Source organism: Aspergillus terreus, genomic scaffold (assembly GCF_000149615.1).
Source record: "Aspergillus terreus NIH2624 scaffold_1 genomic scaffold, whole genome shotgun sequence".
NCBI lineage: Eukaryota > Fungi > Ascomycota > Eurotiomycetes > Eurotiales > Aspergillaceae > Aspergillus > Aspergillus terreus.
In genome coordinates, this window is record NT_165972.1 from 1,400,425 (window position 1) to 1,418,995 (window position 18,571).

Below are 18,571 nucleotides of genomic sequence, written 5' to 3' on the forward strand. Positions count from 1 at the left end.
AGTAGAGCCTAGCTCCGATTGAGGCAGTAGGACAGGCGCGCGGTTGCGGAAAGAGACCGACGGGAAGCCAAACGAAGCCAAACGGCGAACCCCCAAGGCGAAACAGAAAGAGAAATGAAGAGCGCCCGGGAAGAGGAAAAGAACAGGAAGTCAAGGAAGAAGAGGAGAAGAACGAAAGAAGTACGTCGCAGTTGTCGGGAAAGAAAAGGCGTGGCGTCGTTGGGCGGGCGAGAGTCAGAGGGGGACCTGCGACCCATTTCGGTAGGCGGTCAGGACACAGCCCATTGTTTTCCCCCCTTATGTGATAGATCTAGACGCCGGTCCAAGGTCCGCCTTGTCTGTTCTACGACTGAAACAACTGTCATGGCTATGAAGCTCAGAAGAGCCTCTTCTTATGAGTCACAAAACAGAGATGGTATGTCCGATTCTGCTTGATTTTCTACGCAGATTGTCCCGCAAAGTGGCCCTGGCTCGATCGACGGGCTGGCACGAGGCCCAGTAGACGCATGCAATCAGCCCTGAAATCTGAGTTAAAAGACCCTGCATTTCCCAACAGGAAAGACGTTAGTCTATTCCTGACATGACTCTTAGTATACAAGCGGAGCCTACCTAGGATACAATTAGATCTGGTCGTCAATATGGAGAGGCGCTTGGGAGGCATCGCGATGTAAACCAAATGACGTCATGGCGATGTCTACTATCGACATCCATATCAGCGGTTGGACCATGATGGCTTCTGTTTCTTCTCTCAGTCTGTCCACCGAGAATCCACTCATTTGTTCCAACAAGTTCAGCAAGGTGTTGGAACCTATCTCGAATATGTCTTTTAATCCACCCTCAAGCGTCCAAGTCACCTCACGTCAGATCCCCAAGTGGGAGCGAATCCCAAATACCTCTATTCAGTCAAAACCCCTCCTGATCTACCACAAGGCATTCACTGCCTCGCCCAGCGAACTGTCCGCGCGTTTTGAGCAGGCCGGCGAGGTAATCCCGCAGTGGGTCTATAGCATGTACAAGCAAACCCATTTTCACAGCACCACTCATGAAGTTCTGGGGGTTGTCTCTGGACGTGCTCGGCTATGTTTTGGAGGCGAGCAAAATCCTGGCCGGGTTGAGCCAATTGTCGAAAAAGGGGATCTCATCATTGTTCCTGCCGGTGTAGGTCATCGCTTGTTGGACGACCTTGGACCGAACGACAGTTTCACAATGGTCGGCGCTTATCCGCACGGCAAAGACTGGGATATGTGCTATGGCCGCCCTGGGGAGGAAGGGAACATCAAGAACATCGAGAACCTGGAATGGTTCCATGGCGATCCCCTCTATGGGACAGATGGTCCTGTACTACATGTCTAACGAACACGTGGTTACATACTTAAAGTGGAGCTAAATCTGTACCTTTCTTCCTTTTGCTTTTTCTAAATTGAAGATCTGTCTGTACTCCGTACAGAACGAATCGTCGTCCTCAAGACTCCAGACCCCATGCCCCAAGCCTGTGAGAAGTCCATATGAAAAGCCACAACAAACTCCAAACGAGGTATCTTCCATCCAGACAAAAGAAACAAAATCCTGACGCGTAAATTTAACCAAAAAGCAATCCATATTCATGGGGATGAAGGGAGGTGATGAAAGTAAGGAGCCGGTAGAGATTTGAATTGTGCAAAAAATATTTCATTGAGCGACGCGTTCCACAAGCCTGGTAGTTGTCAGCATGCTTTCGTTGGGGTAAAGAATAAGAAAATTGGGTAGGCATGGTTTTCGTACCTGAGAACACTAATAGAGAATGTCGTGAGCCACGCCAAGAGAGCAATTAACAATACACAAGCCAGTGCCTTTTGGCGATCGCAGATAGCGTCGTTCTTTGGGGCAATTTCTTGATTGATCTCGCCCACAGTACACGCGCCACTGACAGTGCTCAGGGATTCGAAAGCCAAACTGAGATTGGCTGAATCAAAGACGATGAAGAAGATATCCAGAAGAACGAGCCGAGCTTTGGCTGATGGCGAGCGGAGGCCCAGGGGCTTCGATGTATACTCATCCCATGTAATGTACACGAGGTAGACCAAAGCGACTGCGTCAACGATAATCGCCATTAGGGCCGAGGGCCCCTGGGGATGAATATACTCCCCAGACAAGTGTTGTATGGAACCTCCAAGGGCAAGCGCGGTCAGCGAAAAGCACCATACTGTCAGCCGAAATATCAGCGGCACCATAGGGCTCTTCAGAAGAGTATTATGGAAGCGTTTGAACCAAATCTGCCTGCGTTTCTTCATGCGCATAGGGTCCTCCGTATCTTCCTGTTCCCATTCTTCCAGCTGCCCGCGCCAGGGTTGGGAGTAGTCGCCATGATTCTCATTTAGCCATTCCGGCGTCACAAGCTTTTCTTCCGCGCCCGGTTCTCGTGGGTACGCAATCGATTTGGAGAAGTTCTTCCAGCGCGACTCGCGGCCTGCAGCCGCCTCATGGTCTCCGTCTAGTCCTTCTCTACTAAGCGACTCAGGTTTGGGCCTCGACGTTGCATAAGGGGAGTGATTGTGTTGCGCGACGACGGCCTCGTCCGGTTGTGAAGGTAAGAGACGAGATGTGACGGAAGACTCGGCTTCGTCCTCTGGGTATTCGACCGATTTGATCCAGGCTGTGTGTAAAGTACTATCAGTGAGATTGTCCGCAAGCGGGAAGATCCAGGATGGCGGCGGAAGTTAGGTACCTGGTAGCGTCCGTAGTCTTTTCCCAGTCAAACCATGATAAGTCTCGTTGTCTTCGTGCGAAACTGAGCCATCCGGGGTGCGTGTATTGCTAGAAGACGGTTCGAGCGTCCCGTTACGAAGGGGCTCCCAGGATCGGGATTCACTGTTCTGGCCGTTATGAGAGTGGTAGGAGGCGCCATCCGCAGCGTACGGTGTTTCGATCAATCGCTCATCTAGGACAGGTCCGAGTTCTGGAGGAGGAAGGCGTGAATTGCGCACATCCTGTGCCATTGCCTTCAGTTCAAGGGTGTAGTCCAGGAGCGGTTGGGTCGGGTTGTCAGGAGTCGAGGGAAGAGGTCGGCGGATCTAGTCTGCATCGCCTCACGATCCTCTCACGTCCCGAGGGCAGGGGTATTTCGTAAAACTGTATGGGGCCTGAAAAGCAGTGAGCCGACAGAAACAGTCGGATACGAGACGGGTGGAGGCGCAATTACACTTGGATGGTGAGAACCCGCTGGACTCCAGATCGCAAGCTGGGAGGGTGGCTGGTGGTCAATGATAATACTTGATTTCAATAATCGATTAGATCGTTATTGCTTGGAAGGACCCTAGGTAAGTACCTGGTACCACGGATTACTTGGCGCTTCGTACCACTTCCCATGTACTGGGAACCCGCTAGTAATTTACGGTATGCCGGGTGCGGAATGACGTCTATCTGCCTACCTCTAGTCCCACAAGAGTCGCATCATCTCCAATCTCACACAAACAATTTATCTATCTTGCTCACCGTTCGAAAAGGAAACACGGGATTCGGGGAGAGCTCACATTTCCTGAAACCAAAGAAAAAAGGCATGCGACTTTCGTCAACTCCTTTCCCTCCGTTGTTTCCTCTAGTCGATCGATAGTTCATATCCTCCCTACTGGCGCATCGATAAACCGTCCTCCTTTCTTCCCTTCGCGACAAAGCCGACGACAACAAAGAACAATACAAAACACAGCAAGTCCATAGAAACCGGGGATTTTTTCGTCGCTATGCGACTCTTCATCATCCCAATCTCGACCAGACGCGCATTAATCTATTCTCGCCCTCTCCGCAAGGATCTTCCCAAGGAACTTTCATGGACCGACAAGATCACGAATAAAGCCGCGCAGACATGGGCCAAATGGGAAGAGGCAGAGAAAGGGTGGAAGATGCATCTGGTCTCCTGGGGTAATCGGGTCCAACAGCGAATTCCTTATCAGGAATGGGGTCTGAAAAGCATTCCTTCTCTGAACGCGCAACGACGTCTGGATCCATCGCATGGGTCGAAGAAAATCGATGTTCTCTTCCCAGGAAATGCGATCAATCCAGAGAAATTGCAATCTCTATTAGCGAGGCTTGCAACAGAACGACAAGACTTGCATCGTCAAAGGATGTGGTGGAGTTTTATTGCGGCGCCATTTACAGCTCCCATTGCGCTGCTTCCTGTGTGAGTACACCATCCTCTTATCGTCCTCTGAAGCGTTCTGGTATTGTCCAATGCTAACGGTTAATCGTGCGTGGGGTTACAGTATTCCTAATATTCCCTTCTTCTATCTCGTATACCGAGGCTGGTCGCATTGGCGAGGTGTGTTACCCCCTTTTTTACCAAAGCACCGTCCGGAGGCGCTGACGGGATGCAAAGCACTTAATGGATCAAGACATCTGGAGTATCTGGTTAAGAACAACCTCCTAAACCCTATATCGTTCCCCGGGCTTGAGCAGTTATATGCTAAACGGGTCTCGCGCACACTGGAAAACATTGAGCCCGAGAAACCATCGGCAAGCATGGTGGAGGATGTGGAAAAGAGTGACGACACGCTTCTACTTCGTATGAAAGATGCCAAGAAGCTGGCCTCGATCCTCGAAGCCCCAGAACTTGCTCTGGAAGCGGAACGAGCTATTATCCAAGTTGAGGAGCAGCTCAAAGCACAGGAGTCCTCCGAAGGCAAGGAGAAAGATACTAAAAAGGGCGCATGAAGCATGAAGGCCGCTTTTCGATGAACGATAATCGAAGTGTCATTTATCACTTACATTGTATGATTACATTGCAGTACATAGAACAGAGAATCTCCATTAATAGAGCGAACACGTCAAATTCTCATTCAAGCTTTACAATAAGCAAGAACAACAATCAAATGGCAATAATGAATACCTAGTAGGAAGACTTGCGGTTTACCTAGGCCCAGTACTCTAGCAGCCCCGGATTTAACTTGATCCGTACATCCCCCCAGAGCCACTGCGGGACGGCCCAAACGGGTAACTCGACCACTCCGTCATTCGTCCAACTGTTGTTGCTTGGGCGCTAACTCTCGACATTCCACTGCTGGTGCCCTGCTCACACACCTACAACATACAGGGGCTCCTTTCACCATGTCAAACAAGAAAATTGAACAATGGGAGATTGAACGATACTGGGAGATCTTCGCATCGCTGTCCAATGGGCAACCCCGTCTCAACAACTCCCAAGCTGCCTCGGTGCTCAGAAACAGTCGGCTTCGCGATGAACAACTAGAGAAGGTCTGGGACTTGGCTGATGTTGATGGCGATGGCGAGCTGGACTTTGAAGAGTTCTGCGTTGCAATGCGCCTGGTATTCGATCTGGTCAACGGGGTACGTCAGCTCACCTCCTATTGCTACTCTTCCGGAGCACCCCAACTTGGGTTGGGACTTCAATGCTCTGCTATGCCATTGTGTGGAGGTAGACATATGTACTGACCCCGAGCGCTTCCGAAGGAACTGCAATCCGTCCCGCAACACCTGCCCGACTGGCTTGTCCCTGAATCCAAAGCTCATTTGGTCCAAGCAACCCGTGTCCTAAGCACCGGGTCGGAGCAATTCGAGCGGATAGAAGACGAAGACGATACTCCCGGATTGAAGGACGGCTTCGACTGGTATATGAACCCCTCCGACAAAGCAAAGTACGAAGAAATCTACTCCGCCAACAAGAACCAGCGCGGTGAAATCTCCTGTACGTATTTGGGCCCCTCTTTCAAGCCGTTGTGAGCGACCCAAAACTGAACGCCCTCCTTACTCTCATATAGTTGGCTCTCTCCAGCCCCTTTACGACTCGCTCGATGTTCCAGACACGGACATCCGCTCCGCATGGAACCTGGTGAACCCCTCCGCCTCCCCCGAAATCAATAAAGACGCCACCCTTGCGTTCTTACATATTCTAAATTACCGACATGAGGGGTACCGCATCCCGCGCACCATCCCCGCTTCGCTCCGAGCCTCGTTCGAGAACAACAAAATCGACTACCAGGTGGACAATGCTCGGCCTGCACAGCGATGGGGCCCGAACGGGGACACCGAGACCCCCACCGGCCGGAAAGCGAAGTTTGGAGATACCTACCTGAGCCGACTGGGTGTGGGTGGAAAGGCTTCTTACACTCCCAAGGGAACGGACTTCAACAACACCATCCAGGATGAAGAATGGGAAAAGGTTCGGCTGAGGCGCGAGTTGGCGGAGCTGGAGGCCAAGCTAGACTCTGCCAAGAAGGCTTCGGAAGGACGGAGGGATCAGCCCAGGAACGATGGAAGACCTAGCTGGGTTCTCGTCAAGAAAGAAGCTCTCCAGTTGCTCGACTACAAGGAGCGCGAGCTCCGGGAGCTGAGAGAAGGCACAGGAAGATCCAAAGACGGCCAAGACTTGGAGCGAATCAGGGAAGACATCAGGACGGTTGGGGAACAAGTGGACGGGTTGAAGAGCCATCTTGCTCGCCGGAACGAGTACCTCCATGATCTACGGAGACAGGTCGAGGAAGAGAAACTGTCTCGGTAGGGAGCGCTTCTGAACATATGCGGAACACGTCCGATTGTCTCGTCTTCTACTCTTGCATGTCTTATTTTGGCGGTTTGTTCTCTTTCATTGTACAGCCATACCTTGGCGAGGAGCTTCAGGCGCTAAATGGATGTTTTAATATCATTACCCCTTATTCTTCTGTTGACTGGTCGAAATTTGCTTGATTAGATGCCTTCCCACCCATGCGCCATAGTTCGACGAGACCGTCTATCTACTATACAGTACATAACTAGCCCTCTCGCCGACGTTCGAAAGCCACCCCATCAATCAAACATGCTTGATGTGTCTGGGAGAATGACACAACAATCAAGTCGCAATGACAAGAGAGACAAGCCCTCGTCGCGCAAAGTACAATCATTAGAAGCCCAACGCCGCAACCTACCAAAACACCAAGCCGCTGATATTATTTCGCCCCTGTTCAAGACTAAGAGCGCGTCATCAGTTGCCGGCAAGAGCCATGAGTCCATTGCCGTCCCTCTTCGTCTCCACAGTCTTGAACATTTGTTCGTTCTGGTCTAGGCCCTTTTCGGCCCGAGCGTATGCCTCTTCACTTCGGTCTGTCAGGATGTCGAGGTCTTGCTGAGATAGTAGAGCGTTTGGGTCTGTTCCAGTCTCAAAGCGCTCGAACTCATGCTCTCCCAGGGCCTTCCTCAGATCATCAACGTCGCTCGCGCTCAGTGCGGAGCTGGAGTCCAGAAGACTCTTAAATTTCCCTTTCTGAATGACTAACCTCTCGAGACGTCGTTTTGAATCCGCCTTCTCAAGCAACGTCTGTTCCACCGTACCCTTTGTGGCTAAACGATAAACAATCACCGGTTTAGTTTGACCAATGCGGTGAGCACGGTCTTGCGCCTGGAGATCTTGCTGAGGGTTCCAGTCCGAATCGTACAGAATCACTGTATCAGCGGCCGTAAGGTTAATGCCTTGGCCACCAGCACGCGTGCTCAGGAGGAAGATCTTGAATTTTGGATCGGTATTGAACGCCTTGATCTGCTCTCGTCGGTCACTCTGGCTGATGGCGCCGTCAATCCGGCAACAATTCCAGGAGCGGAGCTGGGTGGCCCAGTCTTGAAGGATATCCAACTGCGTTTTGAACTGGGAGAAGATGAGAATTTTATGTTCCTTCTTGAGAAGGCAGGAGACCAGACGATCCAAGAGCAGCATTTTGCCTGATGCCGTGACAAGAGATTCGTCAATATCTGCAGGGTCCTCGCCCCAGGGCCAGTAGAAGTTATGCGGAGAATTGCAAGCAAGTCGAGCTTGCATCACTGGATTCTGCATTTTCTTCTGGGCTATTTCTTTCTCTGGTGACAGTATTGTTAGCGTGTTTCTAGCAAGTTTGATCTCAGGAACACATACTCGCGAGTTTGATAGTCTTGGCTCTTTCGATCTCCTCCAGGTCCGTCTCGACTTGGCTATCGTTGCCTTCAGCGACATTCAAATCCTCGTCAAATCCTCGCTCGATCTTCCGCAATCTCGAGTTGAATTCACGATCACTTAACTCTTTATAGCTTTGCGGTCCTCTGCGTCTGCGGATCGAGCTTGTCGTACTCGCAGGAGTGGAGTCGCGGCTGGACTTCAGGCTCTTGTTAGGTGTGGAAGCCCGGCTGCTGTCCGCACTGCGTTTTAAACTGCTTGAACGCGACAGTATTTCGTTTTTAGCCGTCAAACGCTCCCTGGCTTTCTCCTCTAGGTATTGCCGACCCGTCCCGTTTAGTATTTCACGGTAAAGCTCCTTCTGCTCGGCCGTTAGAGGCGCATACAAGATGTACTCCCGCTTCTTGGGAAGGGAGGTCTCCACGTCGGTCTTGACACGCCTCAAGAGAAATGGCTTGAGGATCGAATGCATGGTGGAAACAAGAGTGCGCTTTCGGCGTTCCAGAACATCTGCTTGGCCACTGTTGTCCAACATGGACGAAAAATCAAACCAACTTTGGAAGCTGTTGAGATCATTGAAGATCTCGGGAAGCAGGAAGTGCAAAAGTGACCACAGCTCCGTGATATTATTCTGCAATGGTGTTCCGGTAATTAGGAGACGATTTGCCGAATTATACGTGAGTAGTTCTTTGATGAGTCGACAATTCATGTTCTTCAGACGGTGTCCCTCGTCCTGCCATCTTGTCAGCCGCTGTAACGTTTTGCTCTTTCGCATTATGGCACATACCACAATGATATAGCGCCATTGATATTGCGCAAGGAACTTCCGATCGTTCATGCAGATCTCATAGGAGGTACAGACGACCGGAAAGTCCATACTTCTTTGGTCCTTCAAGTTCATGTATTTCCTCCTGATTTCCGCGCGTTCGTCCTTCGATCCGTGGTACAGTACCGTCTTGATGCTTGGAGTCCAACGGGCGAACTCATCCACCCAATTGCTCACAGTACTCAGAGGAGCCGCAACCAAGAAGGGTCCTGAGACCTTCTTTTCCTTGAAGAAAGCAATCAGGGAGATAGCTTGCACTGTTTTCCCCAGACCCATCTCATCAGCAAGGATTCCACAAAGTCCGTTCATCCACAACGACTTCAGCCATTCCAGTCCTTCGAGCTGGTACTGTCTCATTTTGCCCCCGGTCACTAGCTCAGGCTGTTGGGTTGCAACGAGCTCCTGTCCACCCAGGACGGTGGGCTTGGTCTCGTATTCATCCGCTGCATGTTCAAGGGCCTCCTGGACCGTAGGGTTATTGTCCGGAACTTTTACGTCTGCTTTCTTGAAGTAGCTCGAGATGCTGTTGGCTCCTTTCGCAGCCTTTGATCGGCCCCTTTTTGACTTCGCTGGACCCTGTTCAGGAGCTTTGGCGGTCTCTGCCGAAGGTGGCTCTTGGGCTGTTTCGTGTCTCGCACTTGTACGGGTCTGTCGCCTCCCAGTCGGCTCGGCCGTTGTGGATTTCCTGGGACCATTGTCCTTTTCATTTTGTTGTTGCTGGAGTTTGGCAGCTTCCAACCGTGCTTCTTCTTGCTGTTTCTTCATTTTGTCGGCCATGATAGCGACAAAGACCTGGTAAAGGATTGACCCATCAGCGACTTGTTTGCCTCTCGACAAAACGCCCTACTCATCGGATACCCACTTCACTGGTGCTCAGGAGATGCATCAGGGCTTTGGCCTTCACATCCATGCCTTCGATGTCATCAGATTCATCCATGGCATCCGCATCCTTCTCTGGCTTCGAGTCGACTTCCATATCGGAGGAAGACTTGGGTTCCGGCTCGGCTGCATCGCTCATCGGCGAGGACGGTTGGGTGGAGGGGTTTCTGAGAGGAATTTCCGGCTGCGAGTCGGCTGGTGTCACTGGAGTTTCTGGATTCGACATTTCCAATTCCCGATGCGCTAAGGTATCGTCATACCCGGGAATCCGTCCGAGATCCGATGCGGCGGCAAATCTTACAGGGCCAAGTTCGATAAAGGAAAGGCAAAAGAAGCGGGGGAGTTGACTTGTGACAAAGAGAGGAATTTGACGAGGCGACTAATTGAGGACCAAAAGTGAGGAAAAGATGTAGTGAAGGAATGAACATCAGGTCCAACACCAGCTGAACGGGCGCGTTTGAGACGCGGATTTTCGCGTTTGTGCACAGACCAACTTTTGATTGCTTGGCGGATATCAGCAGTTCTGTGGACGTAGTCAACTGCCTACTTGGGTGCCTAACTTGTGAACAAAGCAATTATCTTTATAGAAAACTAGATAAGAACTCAATTGGGTCCTTGCAATGATATCCAATTTATAATCACGGCTTTGTACAATGTGGTAGCGCTTGTACAAGCGATTGCATAGGTAGTGTTAGACAACTCTTCAGCCAAGTCTGGGGTTAATATCATCAGATTCTTGCCTCCGACGGATCGATCCACTTACTCCCCTCCAGTTCATTGCCCGGGAATTCCTTGGCCTCCGATTTTCAGATGATGCTCTTCAAGAGGAAGAAGACTCGATCGTCAATTGTCCACTCGCCTGTGGGATTTACGTGGATGAGTGGTCTGATGATCCTGCTGGTGTTTGACACTTCGGATCGGGGCGCCGATTACGACGCTTACTACATTGGCTTCTGAGATGCATCTTCGGAGTAGATATATCTAGCATAGAAAGTGTGCGAGCTCTTTATAAATCCTAAGTCACTTAGTATCAGTGTAGGCCCTGATCGACTCGCTGCCAGGTAGGTTAACTAGTTAAGTGGACGCGCCGACAGACAGGCAGGTACTAGTCCATATTAGTTTTCGAACGACTCTTCTAAACATATCAGCCTGGAGACATGACCAACCTAGTAGATATAATGACCATCCTTTGCCGAATACCCATTGACCGAGTCAGTCATCTGCTGTTGGGTTCCCGCTGCCACGCCGATGACGTCGACTCCATAACCATGGACCTCGATCGATCCGATCGATCGAAGGCTTTGGACAGAAAGGATTATAAAAGCCTCTTGGATTCCTACATTGACAGCACAAGACTGAAACCGCCTTGTTCATCATATTCATAATATCCATACCAAACAACAAAATGCCGTGGTCAGTAGCTTTACCGCAGACATTGTTCACCTCGCCCGTTCTCTCGGTGCTCACCCCCATCACCGCTGGAAGCTTGATCGGCTACCTGGTCAACACTAGTAAATAACTACCCAAGACTACATTAATCCCCCGTCACAATATTAACCTCTCTCAGGACAAGGGACGAAACAAACCTACAGGTCCCTTCGCAAGCCGCCCTTCTACCCGCCTCCGTGGCTGTTCGCCCCGGTGTGGACGATTCTCTATGGAATGATGGGATACGCCGCGCACCACGCAACGACCACGGGGTTCTCGGTTTCCTCGTCTCTCGCCACTCGGGAGCTGACCGCCTCGTCTCAGACGCTGTATGTCTCGCAGCTGGTGCTGAATTACCTGTGGATGCCGCTGTTCTTCGGCATGCGCAAACCCCGATGGGCCCTGGCGGATATCCTCCTGCTGGGCGTCAATGTGGGCACTTTGATGGGAAAGTGGTGGCAGACGGACCGCACGGCGTTTTGGTTGCTGGCCCCGTATGCGGCGTGGCTGGGCTATGCCACCTATCTCAATGCAGCTATTGGGGTCGTGAACAATTGGACTATCCGCAGCGACAAGAACGAATGAATATTCAGAAAAAAGAATTGTACACAGTTGGACTGTCTCGCACACTGAAGTGTATTTTATCTGCCGCTGGGCTCTACGCTACTCCTGCTTCGATAGTAATTCATAATAGTGATCTTTGCTGTTGCTGACAAGAGTTAATAATGTGGTACACTGAAACAGATTCTATCCTCTAAGCTCTTGGAAGCATGTCAATTGCCGACACTAGCTCTGATGTATTCATTCATCTGCCATGTCAAATATCATCCGGCCCTCTGACTCTGCGTCCGGAAAGTCGGGTTGATGATCCTCAACAATCTGTCGGACCAAGATCATTTCATCTTCCTCGTATCCACAACCGCCTTCGTCTTGCACATAAGCCTCATATTTACACTCACTGACTGGAGTCGGAGGCGCGAAGCTGGGCCGGATCGCTGACATTGGGGGAGTGGGAGGTCTGTACGCAGAGCTCCGTCCGCTCATCTCATCTGACACCTCACTTGTTACATCTGTAGAATATGAGCGTTGGTCGCGTGTGCTGATGCTAATAGCCGAGTACGAGTCGTTGTCGCTTGCGTAGAGCTCGTTAATGCCGTCTTCAGACATAAGTATGACGGGGGATGCCGGCGGTGACTGTATTCCAGTGCGAACTGTTTGCGCTTGTTCCCTCTGTCGCTGTGCTTCCAGGTGGACTTGCTCAAGTCTCTCTCGCAGCCTGATAGAGGAGCTGCGAGGCTCCAACCTGGGCTCAGCAGAGTTGCATGGCCTGTCCCTACCTAGTGTTGTCCACAAAGGTCCTGATGCATTCTCAGCTGTAGAGCTAGGAGATGTTGACGCAGATCGTTTATGCGGCTCGCTGATCCACGCTGGTATCTCACAAGACCTGCCCCGATGATGATACTCAATCTCGGGGAATCCCACGTGAAATCGATTAGGTTCGTCATCCGGTTCGAAGTCATGGATTTGAGCGGCTCTCTGTGCTTCAACGTTGAGCCGAACTACCCGATGGTCGTGCATGGACTGGTGCAGGGGTTGTTGTTGGCTCGAGACGACTGTTGAGTCTCCCCCACATAATTGTAGGCCGTGTGGATCAAAAGCAGATGCTGTCTCGACACTCTTCATGGTGAGTCGACGCTTGTCCATGGCAACGGAAGCCATATTGCCATTTGCAGATGTAGAGGCTGGTGATGAGGTGGACGTGACAGTACCGTTGCTCCATTCTCCAATAACCCACGGATCAAGCGCACGCTTTCGTGTGAACAGTTCGGCTTTCGCAAGATCCGACTCCCTGCATGAGAAATAGTCGATCTCAGGCCTCCCAATTAACCTTAGCGTAGACTGTCGAGAAATCTTGCGGAACAAGAGCTCCTCGTGCATTTCTTTGTGCTTAGCACTGTTGTCTCTTCTCAGAAGAGCCCTGAGCTGCCTCTGCCTCATATCCTTCATGCAGTAGTTTTCCAACGAGATTTGTGCCTTGCGTCTGTCGAGGGCTTCCTGTATTTGTTGTTCCTCGTGATCGATCATTCCTAGCATGCGGCATACGGCTGGCCACTCGTGATGTTGAAGAAGGTTGCTGAATATCTCGACTTGTAGCTGAGGGGAGAGATGACTCCAATCAAGGTCATAATGGGAAGTCTCAGGCTAGAATAGTATGAGCATAGTGCTAGGACAGATGTACCAAAGTCCTCTCTCACCTCCATCATATATTCTTGAAAGCTGAGCCCACCCAGATCGTTAAGGTCATTGTCACCCATGCCTGTAGACGACCGGCCTGGTCCTCTGAGCCCGGAAACCGTGTTGGCGATATGAGTAGGATGTCCAACATGTCCAACCCTATGGCTCACGACGTCTGTATTTAGGTGATCCGTCAACATGCCCCTGATGTTGCCTTCTTCGGGCGTTCCACGGTTGTCACCTCGGGTGCCATTTCCATATCCGTTGTCTTCTTTGCTGTACCTGTTCGCATTCGACTCTGCTGCTCGTGGTCTGTCTAGCGTCGGAAACGCTGCAGGAGGTAGGTTCGGGTCATAATCGACATAGGCTGGGACGCGTTGACCACTTCGCTCCCGCGCGGATTTGGGTGTGAATGGCGCGTAGAACTCCTCAGCCTTGTATCTTTCAGGTGGACGAATGGTGTTGCGAAGTCTCATGATGACCCGACTTGGTGATTTCAAGGACAGAAGATGGGGTATGGAGAAGAGAAGGGAAGTGTTATGGTGGATGGAGGGTAGATATCCTTAGGTAAGAAATGATACCAGCCTTTAGATCCGGTGAAGAGTGAATGTACAAGTTGTTCTAAGTGAATATATGTATGGAGAGATATGTGGGACACCAAAGTGAAGGGTGTTTTGAAACATGAGAGGGGGGAGAGAGAAAAATGACCTTCATTGAAGCTGGACAGTTCCTTCTTCAACCTCACCATAACCAATCCTCTAGCAACAATAGGTTGCGACCAATCTAGGGAATTTATCATTACTATATCAATGGAGGTTAATAGTGTGACATGGAGAATAGTAGAAAAGCAAACACTCTGAAGTGCAATATGTACATTCATTGAAGGTGTAGGGCGGAAATCGAGGATGAGGCCATCCAAACTCCATGTTGCTAAATCATCAGTCGAGGCCCGCGGCGCCATCACTGTGGTATTAATATGTAAAACCCATAGGAAGATTAGGAAATAAATGCGGATTCAATTTTGACGGTCTTGGAAAGGACCCAGAGGCCTTCTGAACGGTTCCCCTCCGATCCCGCCCGTATCCATGTTATCTCCCATATTCTCATCTTCATGTCGATAATCCATATCTCGTTTCCTAGAGACTGACCTAGGAGCGAATAACGAATGTGGACTTGCACTAACAGCCCGCCTGGTTTGTTCAACATCGCGTTTTGCTTCTAGGATTGATTCGAAGGATCGGAGCATGATCCTAGCTTCCTCGTCGGTCTCGATGCAGAACCGGTGTGTCTGCACAGCCTGTATCGCCTGGGGTAGCTCTGCGTTGAACATGACCATCAGATACGCAATCAAGACTATGGCTGAAAGCCCGTTTCCCGTTTCACAGAATAGGAAGATCTTCGGGGGTCGCGCTGGGTTCATTCTGCTGTAGGCGAATACGTGGTCATTGATCCGGCGAATGGCCCGAGGTAAATTCGAGATGAGCTCTTGATTGTTGGAGATGTCCACGGTATCCGACTCAACCCCCATCTCTGAGGCGGCCTTCTCCCCGGAGACTAAGCGCGCGAGTGCCAGCCGTCTGTCGCGAACAGCTAGGAGCAGCGTGAAGCCTTCGGATTCCAGCCAGTAACGGTCCTTAATGCACGCCCACGGGCCCAAGTAGATAAACGGGAGGATTTCCTGGGCAGCTCTGCGCATGGAGTACTTCCAATCCGGTGCGGAAGCCGGTAGCTCGAATAATCTTGGGCTGACATGCTCAAAAAAGCCGGGCGGCACGAACTCCCCTTCCGAGAAGCGATGGGCGGAGGAAGTGAATGGCATCATTTGTAAGGGACCTTCCCGGTGATAGGAAGTGTCCAGAGGAATGGCTTGATTGGGTCTTCCAGCACCTGCAGCATATTGATGCGTTCGTGTATATTGGGAATTCTCCCCGAGAGACATCGGAACCTCCTTACACGTCGGTGGTAGAGGCATAGTGACGCCGTCGATCAGGTCAACGTGAGACAAAAGGGTTACCAGGAAAATGTCCGTCAAGTTGCCCATGCCTCAGGGGCGACATTCCCTGATAAGTCAGACGGCCAGCAAGTCCACGACAAGGTTACTCGCGATTGGAGAAATGACACGTCTTCGAGTAAGATGTGCGAGTCTGAGCGTCGATGAACCCAGCCACTCAGCAACCAGGAGAGGACGACTTTGTTGCGATGTAAATTTCAGATGTTTTTACGGAAGGCCAGAGGCAGTAGTGTAGTAGACTAAAAGCCGAGACAATTTATTCAGGCACCTTCCCAGGCAACAAGGCAACATACGAGTGAATTACAGCTGAGTCAGCAAGACCCTGATGGTCCACATTAGTCTGCTTAAGTTCGAAGCAACCAGAGTTCGCATAAACTCGCCATAGTGAAGGATGATGCTGTTGAACTACCTAGGTAGTATTGACTACAACGGCGAACTAGTATCCTTCCTTCTAACGGACTCATCTTTTCATTTTGTGACGTAGCTTAACCAAGGATAACTTCCAACTAGCAAATCCCTGAAGCATTCACTGGCCTAGGCCTTGTCTTCGAGGTGATGTCCCTATCGTAGTGTGCATGGTTCGATGGCCTCCTACTAATGTATCTGATGACCTGGTCACGAGACAGCCAACGTTAACCGAAGCACTTCAAGTGGCGTTATGGATCGTCACAGGTAGAAATGAGTCAGACCCTAGGAAGGAGGAGTCATACTTATCACGAAAGACAGATGGTGGGATGTGGCCTGATAACTCCAACATGTAGCCGGTTGGGGCTCTAGCTACAATCAGCAGCTTTCGCACCAAGAGAGAACTCCGTGTACTCTTAGACCAGACGATACACTACGTCAAGTATTCGATGTATCACCCTGAGTGTAATGAGGATTTGCCTTTGCACCCTAGCTACATAAACAACCATACAAAGATCCTCACATCTATGTGGGACGTACATGACTTTCCAGAAACCCAATACGTAGTCGAACTCATCGCAAGACGCGCGGCGACAAATCAGAAAGCAAGTATCACATTTACGCGTGTTAATTGAGATAAATAGCAATGTGTGAAAAATGAGATGGACAGAAAAACGCCTGGGTATATTTCAGGGAAGAGAGAAAGGGGAGAACCATAAAAACACCGCCTGGTCCATATTAACGACCCCGAGTAAACGCCATATTCTTCAGAGCTGCCTGTTGAGAATCCATGCGTTCTTATGAAGACCAATCCATATAAACCTCCCATGATGTTGTAGACATTGAACGCAAACCCAAGGCCCGTACTCTGCATAGCAAAACGCCCATGGAATGCAAGAATGGAGAGAGAAAGAGATCAACAAAGGAAATTCCAAGGCGTTTCCAGTGCGTAAAATTTGAACTTCTCGTGGGTAAATCCATTCCGTGGAAGAAGTGTCCTCACGATGCGGTCGGTTGCGGGATCGCCTGCTGCAGTCCAGAAACAATTCGTTCCAGTTCCTCCAGTCGGCGATCCTTCTCTTGGACCTCACGTCGCAGTCTCTTGAGCTCATTGCGCAAGTCGACCCCGTTCTCTTCTTCCTCCGGAATGTCGATAGAGGCGTCCTCCTCCATCGAATCGCGTTTCCGCTTGAGAGGCGGGGGAGGCAAGGACGAAGTGCCATCAAGATCGGCAGTAGGCACAATAGACAAATCCGAGGCGTGTCCATTGTCGGTGTGCATGTGGCGGCGGCGGAGATGCTCCTTCAAGTTCTCCTGACGCGTGAATCCATTGCCGGTGCTACGATTGCAGTCGGCATACGGACACATCAAAGGCTTCTTGGCGTTGACATTCTTTTTGTGGACCTCGCGTTGATGTCTAAGCAGCCCGCCAGAATACGTGAATCCTTGGATCTTGTCGCATCCAGGCTCTAGGCACTTATACGGACGGTCATGTTTGTCCATATGCTTGCTGTTAAGATAGTGGTTAGTATCACGGTGACGACAGAAGATAGCATAGGCATAATGCACTTACTTCCACTCACACGGACGCCGGAACACCGGAGGTGCTTGCTGGCACTCTGGATGGTCGCAAAAGATCTGTCCTGCGGCATTCTTGGGAGGGTCTCGCGCCCGTCTCACCGACAGTCGCGGACGCGCCCCTTCCATGAAGTTGGGCGATAGTTGATCGGTCATCTTCGGAGCTGGGGGAAGAGCGTCGGTGGCAGGAACGAGAACAGAGTTTGGTCCAGAAGGACCTTCGCTTCGAGGACTTGGGTAGTCAGAGCCGTCGCCCATTATCGTGTTTAACGATCACACCCCGCCTTTCAGTAGCGACAAGGCGGGTTCCGCGTAAGGTTGGGAAACAAGGGTCAAAAGGGTCCAAAAAGTCGATACGGTCCGTAATAATAGAGATACCGCAATGGAAAGGCAGGTTGGAGATAGAAAGGCCGGATTTGATGGGTTGTCGCGTCGTGCTGGTCAGTGGCACTGGAGAGTGTAGGTTCCTTAGTCGAAAGGACGGGGGGTGCCGAATTTTTCAGGTGGACAGTTCAGGCATCCACTAATGACTAAGCCGGTTTGGTCTTGGCGCTTCGCCACTGGAAAGGGACGCGAGGTGGTGGAACAGCAAGAATGACGCGGGAAGGGAGGTGGGATGCGCGTTGGGTGGTGCTTAAATCACCAGGTAGCTGTCTCTGGGTTTCTCGAATGTGGCGACAATGAGAGATTCACTGCACACGTGGTGTGATTTGACAGACGGAGACACCATATATATTTGTACTCGCGGCGGCTGAATCACCGATCCGGCGCTCTGATCGAGTGGTATTAATCAGATGTTCTAGGCTGCGAATGAGTCATGATGGGCACAGTTAGTCAGGCAACCAAGTTAAGCATGAATTTAGTATAAGGGCCTGAGCCGCAGGAGAGATTCATCATCATGGACTTCTTGTCTACGGAGTATTAGGTACCTACGCTGCTCTACGCATGCTTGTCCTGGATCCGCCACATTGGGCTGCTGCCTGTTCTGTCAACGCCACAGCACGTGGTGGCACTAGTCCGACTCAGCCACATCGCCAGCTGTATTACCTAACCAGACTCAGGGCTCAGGACTCACCACCACCACTACTCAAGATGCATTCACCAATATCTAACGCATGGTACAAGCCAGTCTGGTAGTTCGGAGCCGCCGAGGATATACTCCATTCAGGTCGATAGTTCGACGTCTGATGCCTCCGTCATGAGGCAGTGGGCAACCTATCTGCCCAGGATCAGCCTCTAATGAGGCAAAGAAAAGCAAAGCCTCTCGGACATATCCGGAGACCGACATCTTTTGTGTGCATGCACAGATTAGAAGATCCCAGAG

At 50.9% G+C, this 18,571-nt stretch overlaps 9 protein-coding genes across 9 annotated transcripts; 4 read left to right on the forward strand and 5 right to left on the reverse strand.

Moving 5' to 3' along the window:
* Positions 1 to 684: 684 nt before the first annotated feature.
* On the forward strand, positions 685 to 1,509 carry ATEG_00492 (cupin domain-containing protein; the record flags this gene model as incomplete). Its single annotated transcript, XM_001210578.1, has 2 exons — positions 685 to 1,333; positions 1,448 to 1,509. 2 exons carry the CDS (start codon positions 685 to 687, stop codon positions 1,507 to 1,509), a joined length of 711 nt encoding a protein of 236 aa, XP_001210578.1.
* A 159-nt stretch (positions 1,510 to 1,668) lies between these two features.
* ATEG_00493 (phospholipase D regulator) lies at positions 1,669 to 2,975 on the reverse strand (the record flags this gene model as incomplete). Its single annotated transcript, XM_001210579.1, has 4 exons — positions 1,669 to 1,693; positions 1,762 to 2,105; positions 2,184 to 2,632; positions 2,705 to 2,975. The coding sequence occupies 4 exons, from the start codon at positions 2,973 to 2,975 to the stop codon at positions 1,669 to 1,671; spliced, it is 1,089 nt and encodes a 362-aa protein (XP_001210579.1).
* Positions 2,976 to 3,716: 741 nt separating this feature from the next.
* Positions 3,717 to 4,683, forward strand: ATEG_00494 (mitochondrial K+-H+ exchange-related family protein; the record flags this gene model as incomplete). The annotated part of the gene is made up of 3 exons (XM_001210580.1): positions 3,717 to 4,153; positions 4,236 to 4,291; positions 4,349 to 4,683. 3 exons carry the CDS (start codon positions 3,717 to 3,719, stop codon positions 4,681 to 4,683), a joined length of 828 nt encoding a protein of 275 aa, XP_001210580.1.
* Positions 4,684 to 5,076: 393 nt separating this feature from the next.
* end3 (cytoskeletal adaptor protein SagA) lies at positions 5,077 to 6,487 on the forward strand (the record flags this gene model as incomplete). Its single annotated transcript, XM_001210581.1, has 3 exons — positions 5,077 to 5,316; positions 5,440 to 5,674; positions 5,748 to 6,487. The coding sequence occupies 3 exons, from the start codon at positions 5,077 to 5,079 to the stop codon at positions 6,485 to 6,487; spliced, it is 1,215 nt and encodes a 404-aa protein (XP_001210581.1).
* A 459-nt stretch (positions 6,488 to 6,946) lies between these two features.
* Positions 6,947 to 9,816, reverse strand: ATEG_00496 (putative SNF2 family helicase/ATPase PasG; the record flags this gene model as incomplete). The annotated part of the gene is made up of 4 exons (XM_001210582.1): positions 6,947 to 7,806; positions 7,868 to 8,618; positions 8,673 to 9,503; positions 9,574 to 9,816. 4 exons carry the CDS (start codon positions 9,814 to 9,816, stop codon positions 6,947 to 6,949), a joined length of 2,685 nt encoding a protein of 894 aa, XP_001210582.1.
* A 1,179-nt stretch (positions 9,817 to 10,995) lies between these two features.
* Positions 10,996 to 11,603, forward strand: ATEG_00497 (TspO/MBR family protein; the record flags this gene model as incomplete). The annotated part of the gene is made up of 2 exons (XM_001210583.1): positions 10,996 to 11,101; positions 11,158 to 11,603. The coding sequence occupies 2 exons, from the start codon at positions 10,996 to 10,998 to the stop codon at positions 11,601 to 11,603; spliced, it is 552 nt and encodes a 183-aa protein (XP_001210583.1).
* A 216-nt stretch (positions 11,604 to 11,819) lies between these two features.
* Positions 11,820 to 13,729, reverse strand: ATEG_00498 (uncharacterized protein; the record flags this gene model as incomplete). The annotated part of the gene is made up of 2 exons (XM_001210584.1): positions 11,820 to 13,220; positions 13,274 to 13,729. The coding sequence occupies 2 exons, from the start codon at positions 13,727 to 13,729 to the stop codon at positions 11,820 to 11,822; spliced, it is 1,857 nt and encodes a 618-aa protein (XP_001210584.1).
* Positions 13,730 to 14,268: 539 nt separating this feature from the next.
* ATEG_00499 (dual specificity protein phosphatase family protein) lies at positions 14,269 to 15,294 on the reverse strand (the record flags this gene model as incomplete). The annotated part of the gene is made up of 2 exons (XM_001210585.1): positions 14,269 to 15,140; positions 15,207 to 15,294. 2 exons carry the CDS (start codon positions 15,292 to 15,294, stop codon positions 14,269 to 14,271), a joined length of 960 nt encoding a protein of 319 aa, XP_001210585.1.
* Positions 15,295 to 16,668: 1,374 nt separating this feature from the next.
* Positions 16,669 to 17,505, reverse strand: ATEG_00500 (putative C2H2 transcription factor; the record flags this gene model as incomplete). Its single annotated transcript, XM_001210586.1, has 2 exons — positions 16,669 to 17,179; positions 17,243 to 17,505. 2 exons carry the CDS (start codon positions 17,503 to 17,505, stop codon positions 16,669 to 16,671), a joined length of 774 nt encoding a protein of 257 aa, XP_001210586.1.
* Between the last annotated feature and the right edge of the window lie 1,066 nt (positions 17,506 to 18,571).